The sequence below is a fragment of the Borostomias antarcticus genome, assembly GCF_949987555.1.
Source record: "Borostomias antarcticus genome assembly, chromosome: 12".
Taxonomy (NCBI): domain Eukaryota; kingdom Metazoa; phylum Chordata; class Actinopteri; order Stomiiformes; family Stomiidae; genus Borostomias; species Borostomias antarcticus.
The window spans coordinates 7967271-7985626 of NC_140245.1; the positions used below are offsets into that span (position 1 = coordinate 7967271).

The 18356-nt window shown below is 42.0% G+C and overlaps 2 protein-coding genes across 3 annotated transcripts in view; both read right to left on the bottom strand.

Annotated features, from left to right (window-relative positions):
* arhgap21b (Rho GTPase activating protein 21b) overlaps window positions 1-2074 on the bottom strand; it is a 45358-nt gene extending 43284 nt beyond the window's left edge. The window contains exons 1-2 of one of the 2 annotated variants that reach the window (XM_084447462.1): window positions 1916-2074; window positions 526-746 (exon numbers count right to left, since the gene is read on the bottom strand). In XM_084447462.1, the coding sequence (XP_084303588.1) occupies window positions 526-597 (72 nt within the window). In that variant the 5' untranslated portion in view covers window positions 598-746; window positions 1916-2074. Of the gene's footprint in view, window positions 1-525; window positions 747-1356; window positions 1408-1915 lie in introns of those variants that run through there. The other variant, XM_084447463.1, reaches the window with a different exon arrangement.
* A 2763-nt stretch (window positions 2075-4837) lies between these two features.
* On the bottom strand, window positions 4838-16079 carry LOC311316422 (hypoxanthine-guanine phosphoribosyltransferase-like; the record flags this gene model as incomplete). Its single annotated transcript, XM_084447264.1, has 9 exons — window positions 4838-4885; window positions 5102-5178; window positions 5312-5358; window positions 5577-5659; window positions 6740-6757; window positions 9390-9455; window positions 9765-9948; window positions 12173-12279; window positions 15912-16079. The coding sequence occupies 9 exons, from the start codon at window positions 16077-16079 to the stop codon at window positions 4838-4840; spliced, it is 798 nt and encodes a 265-aa protein (XP_084303390.1).
* Between the last annotated feature and the right edge of the window lie 2277 nt (window positions 16080-18356).

Consider the following 18356-nt stretch of genomic DNA (forward strand, 5'->3'; position numbering starts at 1 on the left):
GTGTCGAGACGATGAGAATCACAGGGTGGGATCGAGGTTGGGAATCCGGAAAAGAGGGTTGACTAAGGGGGTGGGATGGCAAGGGGGGGGGGCAGGCTAGTCCGGGGAAAATTGGAAAAAGGCAGTGACGGGAACTGAGGAACGGAAAAGGTTGACAAGGGGAACAAAGACTACACTAGATAGCCCAAATAAGATGAAAGACATTAGAAACAAAAGCAAATGACCGATGCTTGGTTAGGAGATAAGTCCAATCAGGTGATTACTCAAATCATGTTACTCAAATCACGTTAGGCAACAAAGATAACAGAGCCCAGAGCAGCCTGGCCTGTATACTGCTACATCCAGACAGGGCTTAAGGAAGATATGATTTAGTCCTGTGAGAGGTTAAGTAGGCCTAATAATAAATTTCAGAAAATCCAGTTCTATTGAGAAACATACTGCTAGGAACCCCAACCAAAGCCTCAAAACCTGTAACTCAACCAAAAACAAGTGAGGAATTCAGAGGTCTGAGGTGTGTGGGCTTACCTCGCATAAAGGGGGCCTTGGCAGTGGTCTCTCATCATCTTCATCACAGGGGCCTTTCCAACGTGATGCCATTATTTCATTTCACATACAGGGTGACAATCCTTCAAAGCCCATATCGAGTTGGTCCAGGAGTATATGGTGGTTGAGAACACTTTTCTTTTTTTGCCTCTATCCAATTCATACAGCCATACTTGCTCTTGTATTCAGTCCACTTGTTTTAGCTAGGTAGAGAGACAGATACAATTCAGTCAGAAAACAGATCGTTTCACACCAATATATCTGCAGGCCAAACGACTATGGCAAGATCTGTTTTGCACACGCTGTTACTTCACACTAACTTTCTGGGATAAACATAACTGTATAAACAATGTGTGAAATGGCACTGTAAAAGTCTCTTGATGTGTGTGATATAAACCCTTTACTAATAATCATTTTCAAAGCACAGGTGGTAACGTCTGGTTTATAAATGGGTTATAAACCTATTGCAATATGATACTCTTGTGATTGCTTTGATATTATGGTAACGTTATTGGTGAGATTTCTGTGACATTTCTGAGCCATCGTGTTCAATTTTGCCATAAACATTTCAGCAGAAACTACAGTGCTGCCATACGCAACTAGACAGCAACAAGTGGGTAGCTATTGACGACTAGACAGATCCAGTGAAGATTAAAAATAGCTGGATTTTGATGAAACGGGTGCCCCCGACCTGTATGCCACGTTAGCCAGCAGTCTGGGTTGTTTGAGTGGGAAATTTGTAGTTTTTGTTTTCACTCTAAAAAGTGATTCAATGTTTAAAAAAGGTTGCTTCGGCGATCGACGACGACTCACAGGAACACCTCGTTTTGGATAAACCGAAGGACAGCACGTCATGATGTGACTGAAACAAACCAACAAGGGTGGCGCAGCCCTTTCAGACCAAGGCACAGTAAACACAGCAACAGGGCTCTGAAAACACACTACATTTATAAATACATATCGATGATGGATATTAAAGCATTACAGTTACTAAAGTCGCATTGGATCAACTGCCTTCCTTTCAAAACAAATGCAATCCGCGGCAACTTTGTAGACCGTGGGGCGGCCCAGGTAACCGAAACCCTTTACATAATGGTCCAACGTGCCACCCTGTTGTTCTCGTGCTCAACAATGACCAAGTAGCCAGATCGATTATCGGAGTGAACTATTCTCTGTTCAAATTTCCAAAACTATGGCTAAATTCATTCAGGAAGTTCACATACTCGTTTGCAAACCATACAAGTTCAAAAGACAACCCAATAATGAGCCAGCACGCTAGTTATGCGATATTTAGATAAGTGTGATCACTTTGGGGGAAAACTAAACTAGCTAGCTAGCCAGTGCTAGCTAGTTAGCTTGATCTGAAACATACCTTCTCTATTTAGTTTAGGATGCGAGGGAAATAATTAATTGTCCATAAAAGCCGACTAAAAACTCAATCCTGGAGCGGGCGCTTCTTGTCTCGGTGTGAACTTGTGGCATTTTTCCATAATATCCTGGTCAAATATCGCCCAGGCAGTTGTTCGCAAAGCATCCCAACTCGGTCCGGAGACACACGCGCCTGCCTGTTGAAGGTAGTTGGAATTCTCTCCCAGCCTTCCCGAGTCTCCAGACCACCCTCTGTTCGCCAGATCTGCTCAGGAGCCAATCACAATCTACCTTGGGTGAACTATTTGGAAATCTGACCAACCGAATGGGCTTTTACAAAGCTGCGACAGACCCGTACAAAGGTGGTGGTGTTTCAATGGAGTTGGGATCGTGATAGAATTCGGTCGAACGAATTTTGGAAATGAATAATTAATTACATTTGATAATTTAATTAAAAGCATATTCTTTTGTGGGGCCTCCAAAGCGACAACAATACAATAAACGGATTGGCTGGGGTGTTTCACTTAGGCACCTGTTGTTTGTAAGGTTGATTATTTTGAACAAATATGGATGTAATGTCCGAACCAATATGGATAAGCCTTACTTTAATTGTGGCAATGATGATGTTGAACCAAGCTGAGACACAAATAGTTTTATAAAGCCTTAGGCTATAAGTGCATTATAATGTTTGTATAATGTGTTCAGACGTGGCCTTCATAGGAAGTGTTACCCACTCGTTCCCAGCTCCACTACATATACGCCCCCCTCTCGCTCTCAAACACGCACGTACATAGACACAACAACAGCCCCTGAGTATTGATTACATCAGTCACATGGTGTCCTGGTTCAGAGTGGGGTCGTAGAGGGTTTGGCATGTGGATGACAGTGACTGTGGAATGTGGATTCCCACTGTATAATTCAGCTCTCTGAGAGAGAGAGAGAGAGAGAGAAGAGAGAGAAAGAGAGAGAAGAGAGAAACATACTGGAGCACCTAGGTCTCTGACACAGATTCACCAGGATTAGACCCTCATTATTTTCTCTTATGAGTTGATGTGAAATAACCTTAGACCCGTCTCTCTCTCCCTGTCTCACACACACACACACACACACACACACACACACACACACACACACACACACACACACACACACATAAACCTGAGAGGGGAAACTAAAAAAGTGTTCTGATTCTCAAGGCCTTGACAAATGTCCCTTTCATTCCTTCCCAACAGAAGGGGCCACCTGTTCTGCGGATTGGCGGCCTTTGTTGTAGAGGTCATCCTGGCAAAGGGACTTTCACAAAGCTGCCATGCCAGTTCTACATCCAACCGCAGCAGGAAATTCTTAAAATGGAGGTGAATGAATTCCACATTTTAAAGGCATGTAACCCAGAAGCATAATTTGGAATAGAATATAGAAGTCTTGCTAACCTTGTCATGGGGCTGTATCACAATCAATGTGGTCTGTATTAATAATGCTTGTCAGGATAGACTAGTCTTTTAACAAGGCACAGTTATCCAAGATGGAATTTCCATTCATATGCAAAGTCAAACAGGCCACTACTAATTCACCGCAGTCCCAAAATCAGACTTCACCAACATGCGCGGGACTAAACACAGAACAGTCCCACAGCTGAAACACAGGAGTCATATGTCAGGTGCACACAAAGAGCCAACAGTTCACACAGCGGGATCCCTTTTGTTCCAGAATATCTTTAGTCTTTCTGCCGTTAACCTGGTTTTTCTCTGTATTTACCAGGTCAAAGTTCAACAGCTATAGTGGCAGGTTGTTACTTTGGCCAAATTCCCAATTACAGTAGGGATGGTTTGGTCACCCGCGGATAAGATAGGCCTACTTGTTATCAGCAAAATATGAGAACATTTACTGTTGCTTAATGACTCACCAAAATGTGTCAGAACCATTGTGGAAATAATTAACAGACCAAGGGTAAGCAACAAAATTGATGTACAAAAGCACTTTATTTTCTTAAACAGAAGTACAATGTGTTAAAAGAATGTGTAGACATGGCACCATGAACCCAATCATCAGCGCTCCTACCTACGGTAACTCACACAGCCATTCATAAGATGAATCAATTACACTCTATCCTTCCAGTCAGTTTAATACCAAAAGTCAGTTGTGACAGAACCTCCATGCTACATGGTCTCTAACCTTGAAAACGAGAGGTTTGAAGTTTAACATGGAATCATTTGAAATGGCTCTGGTAGGTAGAGCAGCAAAGATGACAGGATGAAAATGATAATTAAGATGGCCGAAGGAGGTGAAGTAGACCTATTATTCTTTTCAACCAGACCAGAACAGCCAACTCCAACCACAACCGTGTAATTTCCTTTCGTCTGAAAAGCAGCTGATTTTGAGTTCAACACTGAGCATTAAATCACAGCTCGGTGTAGTTACTGTACATATCATGAACTCATGTCTCCAAATTTGCCATCTCCAATCAATCAACCCTTCTTTACTAAAGTCAACGGTGTCCTAGGTGTATACAGAACTTTATGTAAGTTAGGTAGTGATGAACACTGTTAGTATAAAAGTGACACAAGACACACACACTCACAAAACTAGAGCAATGACTACTCATTTGTCAATTCATAATCTTTTGTCAATTTTTTTTCACAAGTCTGCAATGCAATGAGTAGCAAGACCAGTGAAAGTATAAGAACATAATTTATGAAATCAATATATTAAGATCCTGGTGAGATACCTCTAGTTGTGAGTCTATGGTAAAATCGGAGATAGTTAGGGGGAATGTGTCAAGGAATGTGAAATGGAGCAGACTGAAGCTCTGCTAATTAGTAGGTCTGGTAGCAGTTGTCACTGCGTGTACCCTCGCAGGAAGTGTCCCATCTTACTGCGGCAATCCGTTTCCTCTCCAGTATCAGTCGTGCCAGAGGCAGCACCCCTCTCAAACTTTGTACTTCAGCTTTCCGCTTTCACTGATCACACAGATGTGCTGAGGAAAGATGGGAAGCAAGTCAGATGGAAAACAGCTTTGAATGCAGTATTCTAAATTATCCAGTTGCATTGTGCCTCTTTGATATGATTTCATAACAGTCCTCGTCGGTAGATGATTATTTTTCTCCAACCATCTTGCTGGCGAGGACCAAGAGAAAAACGCAGAGTGCATCATTAAAAGTACAGTAGGCCAGGGGATGGAGGAGAAACTTACATTGAGGTCTCTGAAATACTCATTGTAGTCTAAGGCGTAGCCGACCACGAAACGATTGGGGATCTCGAAACCAACATCTGAAAGAGAGAGTGAAAAGAGATGAGAGGCCATTGTGAACAGAACACTAATTACAACCGTGGAATTAACTTTAACCACACGAAACGTATACAAATCATTTCAATCATAGGGAACACTAAGTACTGTACATACAGTCAAGGACATATCCTGATCCAGGTGGAACTCTCTTGACCAGCAGTCTGAAACAGATAAAAACACTTTGCATAAAAACACCTCGCATTTGACCTTACGTAATTTCTCCCAACTGTATCTTAGTCAGAACAGCACTCTGTTTTAAAACCTGGCTCTGAAACTCGACTCCTTTCTTGTCTAGACTGGAGAGAGGAAATTGAGTGAGGCAGAGGGGAAGGTCCTCAGACTGTCTGTGTTTTAGTGTCTCCAGTCTGCGAACGCTCACCCGGCTACTTTGATCATCTTGGGCCTGAAGGCTTCCACGTGCTTCAGGAGAGTCTTCATTGTCTTCCCCGTGTCTACAATGGCCTGCAGAGGACAAAAGAAAAAAGATTGGGAATTGTCAACACTTCAATATCGACCAAACAGGTAGATAGAGGTGTTTTTGTCTCTAACACAACAAAAAAGGAAGGTGGAAACTGTCTGCCGTCACACAGAAACCCATCTGACCGCGAGCAGCCAATGGTGGTAATTCCCCTCGACGTGGCTGACCGCTATGCTGTCTGTTGTTGTCTGACTTCTCTCAGCTCTTTACAGGACTATTGTGTGTAGAAGCTTTTCATTTAGTGACACATAGCTGCCTAGCGTCATCGTTCCTCTAACGCCATACAATGTCTGCAGTGACTACCATCCTAGTAATAGACTAGTAAGAAGAATAAGAAAAACAAATATATTTGAAGCCACAAAGTAAACAAATAGAATAGTCCTCCGCTGAAGGGGAGGTGGCACAACAAAAACAAAAATTGTCCACTGACTACAGCATAATACCGTAGCGTTTGGATGCTGATATACTGGTCAGCCGATAAACTGGTCAGTTTCTAGTCCATACTTTGTAATATGAAGAACAGAACAGTAGTGGGAATTGAAAAAATGGAATGAATAACGAGAACATGGGGGTTTGTTCTCAAAGCCTGCGCAGACCATGTCCTCCCATTCAGTCACCATTTACTGTGTTTCTGGGACAGTCTTCTGACATCTCCTCCATGTTTCTGTGGAGACTAATGACTCACCCTATAGGAGCATACTATAGGTCTTTGAGATCCATTTTGCTTCAACAAGCACTGGTTGAAACAGACGATTCCGAGATGATTTCAGTCTTTTCAACGAGCATCCTTCACCATGAACTGCTACCAATTACGGGCTATAAAGTATTGTCAAGAAACAATACTTTGAATCAACTGAGAGGGCACAATCAAACTAGCCGAATGGACAAACGAAGCCAATTAAAAAGTTTGCTATGTTCAATTTAGGCTTAGATCTTGTAGGACTCTGTACTGTGCACTAAATAAAATCATTGTGACCTTGGCAAACATCTGGAGCGAATTCTGTGGCAGGCTTATCAGAAGAAGTTGATGGCAAAGCAAAAATGTAGAATGAGTGTTGACTCACCTCCACGATCAGGACATTCTTTTAAGAGCATGTCAGAGGGAAAAGAGATGGAAGAAAGCAAACAATTATGCGTTGTTAGCAATGTGTAACAACTTATCTCCACACACGTACCAAGATAACATTCACTAAGCAACTCAGCAGAGACACATTTCTATACTACAGTGATTCCATAACCACATGCAACAGCTGTGCATATGATCTAAAAAGTTGATGACATTATATTATATAATTAAGTCTTGCAACATAATCCTATATAACAATGTACACACATCGTAATATGCCATGTGACACGTGGCTATTCAATACTTGTGTTTTTCCACCGAAGTGATAAAAAAAAGTCAGTATGTTGTTTTCAAGTTTCAGCAGAAACTTTGATTTTTCCCTGCTGACCTTTAATCCCATGCAGCGTCAGCTAGCCAATAACAAACATCAATGTCTGGGCCAAGTCATCTTCATATCTTTCACATCTTTCATCTTATACTTAAAGGTGATATAGATGACAGTTTTATGTAGACAAATAAAAATGAATGAAAAAAACACCCGCAGAGCTTTTAGAAAGTTGCACTGTAAAAGTATAGCTTATCCTCCCCTCCAAAACTGTTGATTGTGAATTTATCATTTAAATATTTTGGATGGGTCCAAAATGAATGTTTAAAAAAAATTAAATAATCTATTGTCGATTATCATTTTAATATTTTCAATGGGTCTGAAATGTACACTTTTTTTACACAAATTTACACATAACTCTTTTTTTGAGCTATGTCTGACATGTAGGAGGTTTAGTTCGCACCTCTAACAAAGCTCATGAGCCAATAGCATTGCGCCGTTGGTACCCACACGCTCTGATCTCTGTCAGGAGCCATCAGTGGTCGTAATATTGGCTCACAAGCCTTGTTAAGAGTTCTTCTTTTTCTTACGATTCATTTACATAAAAATGTTACCTATAGCACCTTTAAGATTTGGGCGGAAGGGAAGGAGTGGGAGAGGAAAGGCTATGAGTGCAGTCATGAAGTCATGATCCTCCTCCCAAGCAGTGTGACTGATTATGTAATTTCAGTGATTACCCAATGCTGTCCGCCAAAAATATCTGGCTTGTCTGAAAAGGAAGTCTATGTTGTCTCTTTCTCTCCTCGTTTAAATTTGCCCACGTTGAAATGAAGGACTTGACATTTTAATACTACGACATCACATTGTGTTTTTAAGAACATTTTTGTCATGAACGAGGATCCAGTTCAAAACAAACTTGGCTATATTCTGCCACTTCATGTGAAAGACATCGGGTGCAGCCCAGCATGAATGGAGCATGGTACAGCTGACGATCTCATTATACCCAGTCTGATCTGGTGTCACTCCGTACACACCACATAGAGAATTGACTATACCTAATCCCCAATCCATGAAATACAACAAAAAGTGTTAAAATTGGTAGATAAAAATACATATTTACCACAAAAAAACGTAACAACTTAACTACTAAGACTACAACCACCAAGTGATAATCATGGCCGCCCTACACTGAGTGTGAAGCAACAGGGTGATTAATCAAACTCTGTCATATAACTCTAAATATCTCCCAGTGTGTTCTAAGAGACGGAAGGCCATGCCACGCCTCACTACTGTACCAGTGTGTTCTAAGAGATGGAAGGCCATGCCACAGTGTGAGTGTATTGTATGTCCGGCGTGTGGATTATTCAGTGACACATTTATATTTGTCGTGTCCCTTTATTTGGCCTTCGACCCCAATAGTTGCCTAGAAACTCTGCCCCCACGCACGTGCATGCTCTCGCTCTCACAAAAGCACACAAAAACACACACACACACACTAGGGGCCCTGGTACTGCAACATCATAACAAGCGAAGCCATTGTCTTATTCTCCAGAGACAATGCAGGATTCACAGGGATCATCAACAGTCTCTGGCATGAACATATTATATTGTATAATCATATTTGGTTGCTTATATTGGGGAAAACTCATAGTTTTCAATAGTTTGTTGTCCTATCTTAGCAGACATGGGAATAGTTATGCGTTCTCTTATATATTTTGCATTTGGTCATCGGTCTGGCGCATGACGTATGTTCTAGATCACTATGTTCTAGATCACTATGTTCTAGATCACGTCTTATCAGAAGGGATGATACTGCAGGCTTTGATTTCAGCTGTAAAACGTAATTTCTAATGAAAGATGTCAGACTGTAGGAAGGGCTGCCCTCTTGTGGTTCTTTCAAGGTGGTTGATAAAATACTGTTCAAACTATCTAACAATAACTTCAGTACAGTACTGAAGCTGCTGACTGAAGACGCAAAAGCGCTGAAAAGTGCTGAAGTGTTGATGTGAACTTTAACAGTGTAACACTTAAATGTCAGTCAGAAAGGTGAGTCCGTATCCGTAGTTGTATTTATGTTGATTCTGCTTTTATGTTGTAGGTAATGTTATTAAAGTTTATGTACTGTATATTGTTATGTGCTGAGACCAAGGACCACAACGGAATCCATAACATTTTTATAATGCATGTATGATGCATATATTTTAACTACTGTCTAATAAACTAAACTAAAAAACTATAACCAATCCTGTGATATCACATCAGTGATTTTCCTGGTAAGTGAGGATTGAAGGGAGAGAGTTCAAAGCCGGGGCGAAGTAGTCACCTTTCCACTGAGGAGGGAGAGGTCCTCAGCTCCAGCGATGTGGAGATCCTCTGTTGACTGGTCGTTCTAGAAAAGACAGGGACAAAAAAGAACCACGGTGACTACAGCGGATCAGACACTTGCAGCTAAAACCGTAATAATAATAATAATAATACATTTGAATTATAATGCACTTTTCATTCGAAAATGTCAGCGTGCTGAGTGACCATTTCAGCCCAGTCGTATGACTGAACACTCGTCGATGGTTACCCATCAACTAGGAGGCTACGAGCGTTTGCCCCCCACTTCTCCCCTCTCTAGTCCAGCCAGTTAGCTAGCCACTCTCCACCTCGGTCAGAGAAGGAGAAGTAGCGTGTTCGCTGACGGGCCCCTCACCAGGTAGCTCCGGAGTCGGATGAAGTTGACCCTCATGGGCAGGGAGCGGTTCGAGTTCCGACTCAGCGCCTTGATCCTCTCCACCAGGTCAGCGCAGAACTGGTAGCCCCCCTTCAGCACACAGAGCACCACGATGTCGTGGTCCCCCAGGTCCTCCATGATGTTCCTGGCCAGCCGCTCCGTCCTGTGAAGCACACAGGTGGGAGCGAGGAGGTATTCAACCCTTTTTCTTTTCTTAAGTCACTCTTTTGTCCAGTTCCACTCCTTCGTTCTCCAACTCTTTCTCTCTTGCTCACGCGCGCTCTCTCATCTGTCTCTCTATGTGCAGGTAGCCTGTTAGTCCAGTCAATCTAACACCCAAAAAATGCCCAACCCAAAAGAAATTGCAATAGTAATGTTTCATGGTATTTATATGTCCTAATATCCTGAGTCATTTATTAAAGGTATACCTTCATGAATTTAGTGGAACGTGGACATTCATTTGGTGATACATTTGAGATCGCAAGAACCCCAAGGACATGCATTTATAGATCAAGGTCAAGGTCAAATTATGTTTAATATAGTGAAACTTCACTTCCATTTTGACACTATAGGGATAATAATACAAAAAAATGACATAATAGACTTATGGTGCTAGTCTATTTTAATACTATACTAATATTAATGATGATGATGATGATGATGATGATGAAAACCAAATCAAAATCTAAGTCTCCAGAACAGAAGCACAGTGCAGTGCACTTCAGTGCAGCTTAGGCACACTTCCAGCATCCAGTAAACCCTTTCTCACAGCGACAGCGGATCGATTCACAGTGATGCTTCAGGGGGAGTGGTTCGAAAGTGGATGGCACCCAGCCGTTTCCTTTGTCCCGCCCCCAGTCAGATGGCTCTGGCATCTCTGGATCCGGAACCAATGCCTGGTTCCAACACTCGGCCTGCTAGCAAGTGTGCTTGACTTCTGTGTGGAGAGCTGTTTCCTGGCACCTGGGTTGGTGGAAAGTTCTCTGGAGTTCTAGACGTCTGTGTGGAGAGCCGTTTCCTGGTTCTTGGGTTGGAGGAATGTTCTCTGGAGTTCTAGATTTCTGTGTGGAGAGTGTTTTTTTGGTACCTGGGTTGGAGGAACGTTCTCCAGAGTTCAAGGCTGCGTTCCGAATAGTATACTTCTACTTTTTACTACCAGTACATACTACAGCTGCCCCTAGAAAGTATGTATGTACGCATACAATTGGGACATACCAGTTTGTCATAACATTGCGCCTTGACATTTGCCCACATCCATCGCAGTCCATAAAGCAATATTCGTCCACATGTGCCTTGCAATGGATTGTGGGTCAGAATAACCAGAAAAGTCTGCGGGCTTGCATACTTTTTGCCATACTGCATATTGTATTGGGACGTACTACATCGCTTTTTGGCATACTATATAGAATAGAAGTATGCAATTCAAAAGGCAGCCCTAGACTTCTGTGTGGAGAGCTGTTTCGTGGTACCTGGGTCGGAGGGATGTTCTCTGGAGTTCTACAATTCTGTATGAGGATCTGTTTTCCTCAACATGTCACCAACATCTTCATCTGCTACGTTTCAGCTTTAGAGTGGATCAGGTTCAGGAATGGATGAGAAACTCGCTACCACCGGATGATCCAAGACTCATCCATTCCGACCAGGATCCTGCACAACTACATTACTTCCTGAAATTAGACATGCTTTTCTATTTCCTTTCTTACACTATTGGATAAAATGATTATTCAGGTGTGCCTGATCATTGTGCTGCAGTCAGGCACACCTGATTAATCACTTCATCAATAGTGTAGGACAGGAAATAGAGAAGCATGTCTAATTTCAGGAAGTACTGGAGTTGTGCATACAGGCTATTACAAGTTGGTTGCGGCACTATGCGCTGCCAATGCCATCATCAAGGACTTATTGCTCCCCTAGGCTGACCAGAGTGCAAAAGTGTGTATGCAAATATTCTGGCACAACATTTCAATCTGTATGCTGATATGCATCACAGTTTTCATGGAAAAACATATTACTTGTGAAAGAACACCCTAGAAAACCACTGCAGACATAAATTATTTGAAAAGAGCACGTTCAGAAGCAGAGATATGCACTTTGAAGCTGACATGAAGGTCCGACATTTTCAAATTTACCTTGATTCACTAAGTATATACTATACAATGGTATACTTTTAATATGTTATTTGGATGTCCCTAGAGATCACAGAGATCACACAACTATGTTTAATCACATACAACTATAATTACTACTGCAATTCATTTTGGGCTGACTGGATTATATTTCATCATCCTCAAACTCAAGACATCTTTATGACTTTGTGGAAGGGTTTGCTCAGGTCAGTGAGACAGTTTCCCAGACACATATTGAATGGATGTGTATGCATTAGTTACCTGTCCATAATCACGCCGTGTGGAATGTAGACACATTCTAAATCCCCAGAATAGTGTGCCGGGTAGTTGAACAGGTCTAAACTGTATCCTGGCCAGTCATCTTTGATCTAGGAATAGAAACACAATAAAAGCCATGCAGTTATGTTGAGGGGCATCATGTTGGTGCTGTTTTTGGACACAACTTGTGTCCATCTTTGACTGTGGCGCGTAGGCTACCTGTATGTAATGTAGGTCAGCATTAATCTATCCAGCATGTTGACATGAGACTGCTGTTTTGATGATTCAACGCTGCATTCTGATAAGTGAGCAGCTACAATGTGAGTTATGCCACATGTGAATGGAAGTGGTAAAGAAAAGGACATAGCCTACTTAAGTTGAGTTAGCCTACCACAACCTCCTTTAAAGAATCAATTCATCCAGTCGCATTAAAGTAAACCGACTACCCCAACCAGCAACTACTGTTGCATGCGTAAAGTAGGCTACATTGCCGTTTTTTATCCATCTGAAAACAATGTGCTTGCATGATGTAGCCTACGTGTGGTCCAACAGTTCGTTCCCAAGTTACTTTTCGTTATCCAGTTGCATATCATATTTACCACAACTCCTCCGTTTCTTCCTACGGACTGGGTGGATTGGTCGTCTGCCATGTTCCTTTTCCGACCCGGGACAAGGCTGCTTTTGTCGACCACGTCGCTTTCATGGAGGGGTGGTGGAGATCGCGGGGAGCCGTCGATGAGGGGGGAGGGGCGTCCAGAGAAAGCCTACTTTTCAAGTCAAACGAGTAGTCTACAGAGTTTCAAGTGTTGCAGGATGCTACTATAAAAACGTTGTCATAAGGGCCTATTGATATATTCCCCGTGTACGATTTAAAGTTTTTTATAGGTTTGATTTGATGCTTATTTTTTTAGTTACTTGTGTATTCTAGGCTTTTATCAACATAGTAGCCTATCTATTTTATTCTATCAAACATTCGAGATAATAGTCAGCCAATGTGTTTGTCCTAGAATAATCCTTATGGTTCAACCTCATACAAAAACGAGCATGTCACTGTATCCCAAATTGACAAACACTGCCATCTTGTGGTAAGAGTAAGGCATTGCTTGGAAGCAGATAATGGCTGGTAGGCCTTCCTTCAATTGTCTTCTGGCCTCTTTTCACAAAATATTTTTTGTCAGTTAATTTGCTCTTTAACAATTTAAGTGTACATACTTAGAATAGAACAGAATAGAATACAGGTACAAACCAGTACAGGTAAATTGGAATTCTTGTAATTGCTTATCCTTCTTATGAGTGCTTATCATCGCTAATCAGTTACTCATTCGAGTCCTAGGTACTTAGCTAGACACTTAAAGGTTTCCAAACGGGCAATTTACTATACTATCCTTCATCTAGCAGTCTTAATCCTTCAAAAATAACTAGTGAGCCATTGTTGCAAACCTTCCCATGTGACCTGACCAGATTGTATTGTTCATTTTGTTGAGCAGGATTGTTAGAGTGAAACAGTGGTCTGGCACCACATTAGTGATGTCTGGAGGGGGTTACGCTAGGGAAGAGGCTTGGACAGGGTTTCTATCTGGACCATGGCCCACACACCTGCACTCCTCCATAACAGGGTTTCTATCTGGACCATGGCCCACACACCTGCACTCCTCCATAACAGGGTTTCTATCTGGACCATGGCCCACACACCTGCACTCCTCCATGACAGGGTTTCTATCTGGACCATGGCCCCCACACCTGCACTCCTCCATAACAGGGTTTCTATCTGGACCATGGCCCACACACCTGCACTCCTCCATAACAGCCACAATTAAACAGGGGTGCCATGACAGCTGGGGAGAAAGATGTCAACACACACACACACACTCACACACACACACACACACACACACACACACACACACACACACACACACACACACACACACACACACACACATTCGTTTTCACTCCGCCAATCTAGTGCCACCTCTGAGTAACCAAGAGGTGTAACCACCACCGAACTACGTTGGATTGTCTGGGATCCAAAAATGAAACTAAATGAATGGAATCTCTAGTGGGGAAGCATTCATCTGTCAGGGGCGAACTTCAACGTGTATTTTCACAGGCAGGCTTCCAGAGGAATTTTCACATAAAGGTTTGTATGAAAAAGGTTTTGTATAAGGCATGGTTTTCAGCCTGTCCTGGGCCATGATGTATAAGGAGTGTAAATGAAAATCTATATGAATATATTACTATATATACATTAATATATCCATATTAAGCCAATGATGCTACACCTCTTCACCTCCATCAATGTCTATAGTGGAGCGGCTTAGCTGAAAAATCATGCATTTTGTGATAAAAGCACAAAATTTGGTACACTTATAGCCAAATGCATAAAAAAAGGGATATTGAGCCATCATATGGCATCAATTTGTCGCCCATAGCAGCCATTTACAGTAGGAACCCTATTGCTTATCTTGTATTTTCCAGCATTACTCTTTTCCTGGACTTGGCCAAATAACTCAAAAATCTATATAATCTTTTTGAGTTATTTGGCCATCTTTTGAAGAATGAAACCACATACTGTGTGCTTGTGTGCTTCCTCATGGGGAACAAATATGCCTGAAGAACCCAGATTGAAAATTTGGCAAAATCTATAAAACATGTCTTCTAATAAACCTTAAAGGGCAATGCTCGTTTTTGACAACCTGGACCTTATTTACGACATATTATAAGAAGTTTGACTCACCGAGATCACTTTTGTGTAGTTCGGAGGCCTGTAGAAGAAATGTAAAATCCAGCGCGAGCCAGTATATCCATGTAATGACGGTGATCGGGGCACCGAGAATGCAGTTTCTCAAAATCTATTTTCGGCCGCTAAACGGTTGTTTTCATCAATCAGATTGGATGAATCGACAGTTGAGATTCCTCAACGCGAGGCATTGTTGTGGTTTTCAAATACGGGGTCTTTAGCCTCTGTAATATGATCTTTACACGCCTTTCCCCACTTGCTCCAGCACGCATGCGCACAGGCCAGCGCGCAGACTGGCTATTCTCCGGCTACACTCGCGGCTCACTTTCTCTGCGCTATGATCGTTGTTGGTGCCGAGAATATTGTCGTTGTCATTCGTCAGCAACAATCCGATCGTAGCGCAGAGAATGTGAGCCGCGAGTGTAGCCGGAGAATAGCCAGTCTTTGAAAGACCCCGTATTTGAAAACCACAACAATGCCTCGCGTTGAGGAATCTCAACTGTCGATTCATCCAATCTGATTGATGAAAACAACCGTTTAGCGGCCGAAAATAGATTTTGAGAAACTGCATTCTCGGTGCCCCGATCACCGTCATTACATGGATATACTGGCTCGCGCTGGATTTTAAATTTCTTCTACAGGCCTCCGAACTACACAAAAGTGATCTCGGTGAGTCAAACTTCTTATAATATGTCGTAAATAAGGTCCAGGTTGTCAAAAACGAGCATTGCCCTTTAAGTCCGAATGGTCTGAAATTGCTCATGGACATGAATGGTGCATGTCTCCCTTTAGGGTATTATTATTATCATTATTATTATTAATGGTATAATTTTTTTTTTTGCGGGGGAAATATTGAATATTAAGTATTGAAAATTCATGATGGCTCACTATCCATTTTTGGGAGAATGCCTTTGGCTATGTGTACCAAATCGCCTGCTTTTATCACAAAGTGCACAATTGTCGTGGATTTTTCAGCTAAGCCGCTCCACTAACTATTCTTACCTCCTCCATCACCATCTGGAATGCTGCTGCCACGGCCAAGGACAAGGCCAGACTGCAGTGTGTCATCCACTCTGCTGAAAGGATGATTGGCTGCAACCTGCCATCCCTCCAGGCCCTGCATGCCTCCAGGGGCCTGAAGAGGACAGGGAAGATTGTGACCGCCCCCATCTTACCCTCACAAACTCGAACGGACCATGGTCCTGGACCATCAGGACCAAAACCTCAAGGGACAAAAAACGTTTCTTTACGACTGCAACTGGCACAAGACCCCCACTGACACTGTCTAGCTCATACATTTTAGTAGATGATATTGTATGTCATACAGTACACTGTCCTGTCTTGTTCTTGCACTAGGTTTATTATTCATTGTCATGTACCAACCGACCAAGGCAAATTCCTCATAGGTGGAGGCCTACTTGGCTAAATAACCAGAACCTGAACACTGTGCTGCCACAATCCCTGTCGCCTCCTATGAGGAAAGTGAATGGGCATCAACGCTCTCCTTTTCAGTATTCTTAATTCTATCTGAGTGACATCAAGTTCTGAACATTGATCCAGGTCTGGTCCAATCCTTCTCATGGCCGTGGTCTCTGAGAGAGAGGAGGTCTGTTTCTCATCTGCCTCGGGGCCGTGTGAGCATTCATTCCGGCTCTGGCATTTTACCATCGCTCAGCAGACGGGGCCAGCGTCCATCTGATCCTCTCTGTCCACTGGTCCACCACAGTCTCCCAATATATTTAGGCAATTATGGGCATGCAGCAGTTATAAATGTAATTTTGCGAGACATGCCACTGTCCAGCTGAATAATGTCAATGTCGCTATCGTGTGTGTGTGTGTGTGTGTGTGTGTGGGGCGGGGGGTTGACTGCTCTGCTGCCTGGTCCATTCATGTTTCAAGGCTCAAGACAAGAAGAAGAAATGACTGGACCTCCACTGAATGACCTAGATAAGTAGTAGTAGATAAGTAATATTCCCCCAGGGATCAATGAAGTATCAACTATAGTCTATTCTACTCAGGAGGCGGTCTACTTTCTAAACCCACATAGTTCAGAGCTTGAGGTAGCCTATTTAGTAGCTGTTTTGGTGGATATTCTTTGACCCTGTAGAATGCTTTGAGCAGAACCACTATGGCGCAGTAACACTATATGGACAGGAGAGGGAGGCATAGCCCAAATGAACAGTAGATTATTATAGCATCTTATTGCATGACTTTTTTTTTTTTGTCAGTTCTGTTCATATTAACTATTTTACTCACTGATATTTTAATACACAACCTACTTTTGAATAAATGCTTACAACTCAGGCCAAACAAAAATTATGATGGGCCTATTAAGCCGGCTCAGAACCGATCCAAACTAGAAAAGTCCACTCCACTAATACATCAAACTGTACTGTACATGCTGACGACATGCATCATAGGTGGGGGATGACAGGTTCTCTTTCACTGTGCACTTGTGTGTTTTGTATGCATGTGTGTGTGTGTATGTGCCTGTAATCTTGATTCACATGGACGGTGTTGGATGGGTTCCATCTGAACCAGTGAGGGACCGTGGGAGATAGACTTATATGAACATTATGTCCACAGGGATTTACTGACCTTGTCTGACTTTCCCTCAAGTGACATACAGTATGTTGCATACATATTTTCATATACATTTGAACCAATTGGGTGTTCTTCTCTCAAGTATTCAATGATAAAATGCCACTACTTGGTTCTGTTGATTTACATAGCCGTTTAATGTGTTGAAATCCCTTTTCAACAAAGCAAGTCAAGCACGATGGTTCACATAAACACATGTTGAGAGACCATGAGCTAATTCACTTGAGAATAAGAAGTATACAACATTAGCATACCATAAAAAAGAAATAACATAATACACAAAACATATATAACGTTAGTCCACACAATATAAGAACCAATATAAACATGGTTGAATGTGAAAAAGCACAGTCTGACATAATTAAATTTCCCTTTTTATGTCTTATATAATGAGAATATCGGCATTTAAAATGGATTCTAAATATTGATACAAATCAGCAGCGAAAAGCTTGAATTTCAAATGACTACATTTGTTTTTGGTACCAATTCTAAAGTTGCAAAATCATTAACAGAATAATGCTGGTCAACGATACATGGCGTGTTGCAGTAAACAAATGTTTGTAAAGAGAAATATCATTCCAAATGGCTGTTGAGAGCATGCTCTCTATTGCAGATAGACAATGAAAAGCTTGAACAGTCACTAAGGGGGATTCAGACAAAAAAAGAAGAAGTGTTCAGCTTCATCATAGAATAACAACCCTCTCCTGGTTTGAAGTTCAGGTCCCTGTGTTACCTGCATCAACAGAGCTAGGAGTTACTGTTGAAATTCTATTAACCTAACGACTTCCCTGTTTAAGTGGATTCTGATTCAATGTACTGAAAAACAAATTCACTTACAGAGGTCCT